The following is a 6167-nucleotide window of genomic DNA, read 5'->3' on the forward strand; positions in this document are numbered from 1 at the left end:
CCTCCCAAAGGGCTGGGATTACAGGCATGAGCCACTGTGCCCACTGGAAATGGGGTCTTTACAGAAGTAATCAAGTTAAAATGAGGTCATTAGGGTGGGCCCTAATGCAATAGGATGGGTGTCCTCAGAAAAAGGGAAAATTGAGACACAGACATGTACCCAGGGAAGATAATACAGGGGCACTGAGAGAAGCGGGACACCCACAAGCCAAGGAGAGAGGCCTGGAGCAGCCCCTTCCCTGGCACCTTCAGACAGAGCATGGCCCTGCTGACACCTGGACCCTGGACTTCCAGCTTCCAGAACCATGGGACAATATGTTTCTATTGCTTAAGTCACCAGTCTGTGGTCCTTTGTTATGGCAGCCCCAGCAAATGATGACACCATCCCATAAGGTTGCTGTGAGGGTTAAAAGAAATGCAGGATGAAGCTGGGCACCAGTGGCTCCCGCCTGTAATACCAGCACTTTGGGAGGCTAGGGGTGGGCGGATCGCTTGAGGACAGGAGTTCGAGACCAGCCTGGCCAACATGGTGAAACCCCGCCTCTACAAAAAACACACACAAAATTTAGCTGGGTGTGGTGGCGCTCACCTGTAATCCCAGCTACTTGAGAGGCTGAGGCACAAGAATCACTTGAACCCGGAAGGCAGAGTTTACAGTGAGCCGAGATTGTGCCAATGCATTGCAGCCTGGGTGACAGAGCAAGACCCTGTCTCAAAAAAAAAAAACAAAAACCAAAAAAACCCAAAAAACCCAAAAAAACCCAAAAAACAAAAAACAAAAGAAAAGAAAAAGAAATGAAGGATGAGGAGGGCCTGGTACCAGGCCTGGCACTCCCAAGGGCACAATCGAAGGCAGCATCTACCATGGTTGTTGTTGCTACTTAAGTCTTGTAATAGTTGCCCACACACCTGAAGAATCACAGCATCTCTGGTAACTGTTCTCCCAGCTGAACACGCCCTGCCATTCCTCTAGTTGTCAACCCTGGTTACTGAGTGCCATTCTGCTCTAGGCCCTGTGGGGGGCCCACAGAAGGAATCAGCCCCGCCTCAGGCCCAGCTGATGGGGATAGGGGTCTGGAAGCGGGAGGCAGCCAAGCTGTGCCTGCAGCTCTGTGAGAAGCTGGGCGTACAGGGAGGGAGGCCCTCCTGGTGGAGGAGGCGACAAGAGCAAAGGTTAGGGGACAGCCCCATGGTCTATGCAGCTGCCAAGAATTTCCGAACACTCCGGCATAGAGCAGCAGCTTTCTACCATGCTCTGATCCAAGGAAGGAAGGGAGGAGCCGTCGCTGGGCGGCAGCAGACGTGGCACACCACTCACCCGGGCCTCCTGCATGGCTGCCTTCAGGTCGTAGTCGATCCGGGAGCTGAGGTGGGCATTGAAGCCCGCCAGCGCAAATAGGGTGGGGGTTGTGGCAGAGGCGCCAAACGGGTCAACATGCCAGGAGAACTGTGGCCGGATCCCAAATGTTTCATAGAGAAACCCGTGTCCTTCTGCAAAGACAGCAACACCCTGCTGGTGCCTGGAGGGTGGGCCTGTGCCTCCCGGCCCCGTCCTCACCTCAGGGGACCCTGCCCATCCAGTGGGTTGCAGTGCCAGCTACTGGGCCAGGCAGGGTCATGCACAACTGCGGAGGTGAGGGTGTCAATTACTAACTTTTAATCATGGTGAAGTACATATAACATACAATTTACCACCTTAATAATTTGTAAGTATATAGTTGAGTAGTGTTACTACATTCACACTGTTGTACAACCACCACCACCATCCCTTTCCAGAACGTTCTCCTCTTCCCAAATTGAAGCTCTTGTCCTCATTAAACACTAACTCCCCATGCCCGTCCCCCAGCCCCTAGCACCCCCATTCTACTCCCTGACTCCATGAATTTGATGACTCTAGATATCAGTGGAATCACACAGCATCAGTCCTTCTGTGACTCTAGATATCAGTGGAATCACACAGCATCAGTCCTTCTGTGACTGGCGTATTTCACTCTACGTAATGTCCTTAAGGCTCCTGCGTGTTACAGCACATGCAGGGGTGAGGATTTTTGTGTGAACTTGGATAGAGCACTGATTTTGATGATGCTATGGAGGTCTTGGACATCACCAACGATAAAAGGTTAAAGGTGAACTTCAAACCTAAGTGTGTGGTGGTTCAAAAGATGTCCAAGGCCAGCAGTGTGGCTCACGCCTGTAATCCTGGCACTTTGGGAGGCTGAGGTGGGAGGATCGCTTGAGCCCAGGAGTTTGAGACCAGCCTGGGCAATATAGTGAGACCCCCATCTCTACACATGCACACAAAATTAAAAAAATTAGCCAGGCGTGGTGGTGGCACATGCCTGTAGTCCCAGGTACTTGGGAGGCGGAGGTGGGAGGATCACTTGAGCTCAGGAGGTTGACGCTGCAGTGAGCCATGATCCTGCCACTGCACTTCAGCCTGGGTGACAGAGTGAGACTGTCTCAAAAAAAAAAAAAAAAAACACCACATACACAAGAAAAGACGTCCATAAATTATTGCTGCTTCTTCAAGAGGTGAGGCTTAGGGCCTAGAGGGTGGCCAGACTCAGTGACTCACTTCTAACAAACAGTGAGGCAGAAGTGCCTGTGTACCCCTGACGAGAGAAGGTGAAGGGCACACAGCTTCTACTGTGGCCACTCTCGCCTGCTCTCCTGGGTCACTGCTCTGGGGGACCAGCTGCTGTGCCATGAGCAGTCACATGGAGAGGAACTGAGGCCTCCTCTCACAGCCGTGGGAGCCAGCCTGGAGCAGACCCTCCAGCCCCAGCCCAGCCTTCATATGACACCACCCCACCTGACTTCCAGATGGCAACTTCTCAAGAGGTCCTGAGCCAGAACCCCTTGGCTAAGCCACTCCTGAGCTCTTCACCCACAGGAGCTGTAGATATGAAATGTTTGTTCTCAGAAGTTTGGGGGCAATTTGCTACATGGAAATAGATCATGAATACAAAGGACTCCATGCCAGAATCACCCAACCATTTATTTATTCATTTATTACTTAAGAGTCACCATAGTGAACCAGATATTGGGTTCAGTGCTGCAGGGATAAAGAAAACCCCAGACTTGTATAAGGCATTGATTAACATTCCCCAAGTCCTTCCCCCAGGTATAATCTTTCTAACACCTTGAGAGATGGGTGTTATAATCTGCACTTTAAGATTCGTGAACAACGCCTCAGAGAACTCTCATAACTGATCTACAGTCAAACTGCCTTTCACTGATGAACTCACAGTCCTAGGGACCCTGGCTGAGCCTCAGATGAGGCCTGAGATGCTGGGACCAAGCAGTAGTCAGACCTATGAGCAAGGCCAAGCAAGATAGGGAAGGGGATGACTGTGGGAGGTGAGGAGTGGGGCTTGCGTCAGGTGCACAGCGTAGGTGAGAGGGGATCGGGGGGTGCATGGACTAGGAGTGTGGGTGGAGGCTGTGCATGCGTAAGCAGAGAGGATGGAGAAGGAGCAGCCAGAGGGTGGGGGGAGCACAGGGGGAGTGCCAGCTGCAGGATGAAGGAGGGAGTGGGCAACAGCACCACACTGAGAGGATCCAGGAGCTCTGGAGGGTACGGCCTCGCACCAGACAGGGCAGCCAGTGGGGGCAGGCTGATGGCTGCCAAGTCAGCACTCCTTTTTCACTCGCAGAACCTTCCCTCTGTTCAGGGGGCACCATGCCCGGCCTCAAGGGATGAATCACAGTTGATCTAGGCCAAATGTGGCACGCTCACTCCCTCCTGTCACATATTGGTTCTCTCTGTCTGGCAGCTGGAGGGGCATTGTTAAGTAATGAACTGGGAGGCCATCAGGCTGAGCCAGCTCCGGGCCTCGAGTTCCTCCGTCAGCAAACCCAAATCCAACTCAGTGTAAACAGGAAAAGAGAACTTAAGCTTGACCCATGGGAAACTGCCAACCAACATCTAACTAGGGACTGTTCACTGTAGGCAAATGTTTTATTTGTCTTGCTTTCAGGAGCACCTTATAGACGTTTCCCCCTCATATTCCCTTAGTGGAGCCATGAACTGCTCACAGTCTAGTACTTCCTGATTCAGGAATCACTGTTTGTTCAAATAAATGCTAACATTTTAGTGTGTCTAAGTTTATCCAACAGAATAGACTACGGGTATAGAAAGCCCCCTCTCTTCCTTTTACTGCCTTGAAGTGGTGTCTGGTAACATGATGCCTGGAGCTATGGCAGCCATATTGTGACCACAAGGGTGAGGACATGAGAATCACAGATATCAAGGTACGGCAGAACCAGTCCCAAACTATCCCCATCTTGTTAAGTAAACAGTAAATGTTCTTAAGACTCAAGTCACTTTGTTACAGGTAGTTAGACAAGCATGAGTGGGGCAGGGGAGGGCTCTTCCCCCCACCCACTAGGAATGTTGGGTGATGGTTTGGCAATTATCACACTGCCTCTCTAAGAGTGAGAAATTGGCAGCCGGCACTAGGGAGAGGGCATTTCCTGATGGTCCACACCTGTTGCACTAACATGTTAACTGAATGCAGGTGCCAAGGAGACGTGACTTCCCGAGCAAGTGCATTAAGAGACAAAATGGCGGAGTTTGACCTTCCAGGGGCACTCCACTGAAAAAGGGAAGAAAGTGTCAGATGGGCATGCATGCAACTTCCTAAACACACTGCGTGTGCTCACCTCCCAAGGGTAAGGAGGGCACTGTGTGTGTGGGTAGCCCAGCCTAAGGGAAGAATCATGGGAAAGGGGACCAGCCTATAAAGTCCTAGGATCAAGGATCAACACAGCACTTGACCTTCACGTGCCCACTTGGGACTCTTCCAAGCATACGTTCTTTCTCATTTTAAAGCCTTTATAAATAAACTTCCACTTCTGCTCTGAAACATGCCTCAGTCTCTTTTTCTGCCTTATGCCCCTCAGTCGAATTCTTTATTCTGAGGAGGCAAGAATTGAGGTTGCTGCAGACCTGTACGGATTAGCTGCTGGTAACTTGGATACCTTCCACCAGTAACAGCTTTACTCAGGTTTTCTGGCCGTCCAGCAGAAAGCATTCCTGAGACTTCAGGGTGATTCATCACCAAAACTGTTAATTGGCCCCTGATATACATTCTATCCTTCTTCCTTTTAGTAACAGAACCACACACTCCTTCTTGGTTTTAGTAGGGCAAATGGACTTCCAGCCAGAGACCACATTCCCCAGCCTCCTTTGCAACTGGTAGAGGTCACATTGACCACTTTGGCCAATGGATTGCGAGCAAAATAGACTATTCCCCAGCAGTCCCTGCAGTTGAGGCAGGCCATGTGACTAAGTTCTGGCCAATGGAAATGTGAGGAGTGATGTGGGCAGGTTCTAGGTCACCTTTTACAAGGAAGCTTCCTGCCCTGGCTCCACGATTCCCTATTATCCCCTAGCTGCTGGAAGGACAACTTAGTGGGGTGAGCCAGCCTAGATTGCAACTCAGGCAGGCAACACTGTGGGGGATGGCTGAGCATCAAGATGGAAGCAACCTGGATCCCTGGGTCACTCCATGGAGCAGAGCCACCCAATCACCAGAGTGGCCTGCACTGCAGACTTCCACAGGAGAGAAACACACCTTCCTTCTTGTTGGAGTCACTTGGTCTCTGTTCAAGCTGCTGAACCAGTATCCTCACCAGTATAATGACGAGGCCACAAGCAAGCTCACTAGCACATGGAGGGCAGAGGCCAGGCTGCAGGGGCTGAGGGTGAAGTAGTGGGAGGTGGTGGAGGGTGAAGGGGTGGTGGGATTAAATGCCACTACAGCCTGAGCTGGAGGGGCTTGCTTTACGATTATGTTGAGGTCAGGAGTTCAAGACCAGCCTGGGCAACACAGTGGACCCCGTCTTAAAAAAAAAAAAGTTTGAAGAGAGACAATTTAAATGTGTTTTTAATACTGCTGGGGGCTGGGCTTGGTGGCTCACGTCTGTAATCCTAGCATTTTGGGAGGCCAAGGTGGGTGGATCACTTGAGGTCAGGAGTTCAAGACCAGCCTGGCCAACATGGTGAAATCCCTGTCTTTACTAAAAATATGAAAATTAGCTGGGCATGGTGGTGCACACCTGTACTCCCAGCTACCCAGGATGCTGAGGCATAAGAATTGCTTGAACCCGCGAGGCAGAGATTGCGGTGAGCCGAGATTGTGCCACTGCACTCCAGCCTGAGTG

General features: G+C 51.2%; 1 protein-coding gene across 2 annotated transcripts in view; it reads right to left on the reverse strand.

The window, feature by feature from the left end:
• The window catches only part of MAN2B2 (mannosidase alpha class 2B member 2), a 51183-nt gene that overhangs the window by 34304 nt on the left and 10712 nt on the right, over positions 1–6167 (reverse strand). For both annotated transcript variants that reach the window (XM_054484747.2, XM_063663509.1), the window contains exon 6: positions 1318–1490. In XM_054484747.2, coding sequence (XP_054340722.2) covers positions 1318–1490 — 173 coding nt within the window. The remainder of the gene's footprint in view (positions 1–1317; positions 1491–6167) is intronic.

The sequence above is a fragment of the Pongo pygmaeus genome, chromosome 3 (assembly GCF_028885625.2).
Source record: "Pongo pygmaeus isolate AG05252 chromosome 3, NHGRI_mPonPyg2-v2.0_pri, whole genome shotgun sequence".
Taxonomy (NCBI): domain Eukaryota; kingdom Metazoa; phylum Chordata; class Mammalia; order Primates; family Hominidae; genus Pongo; species Pongo pygmaeus.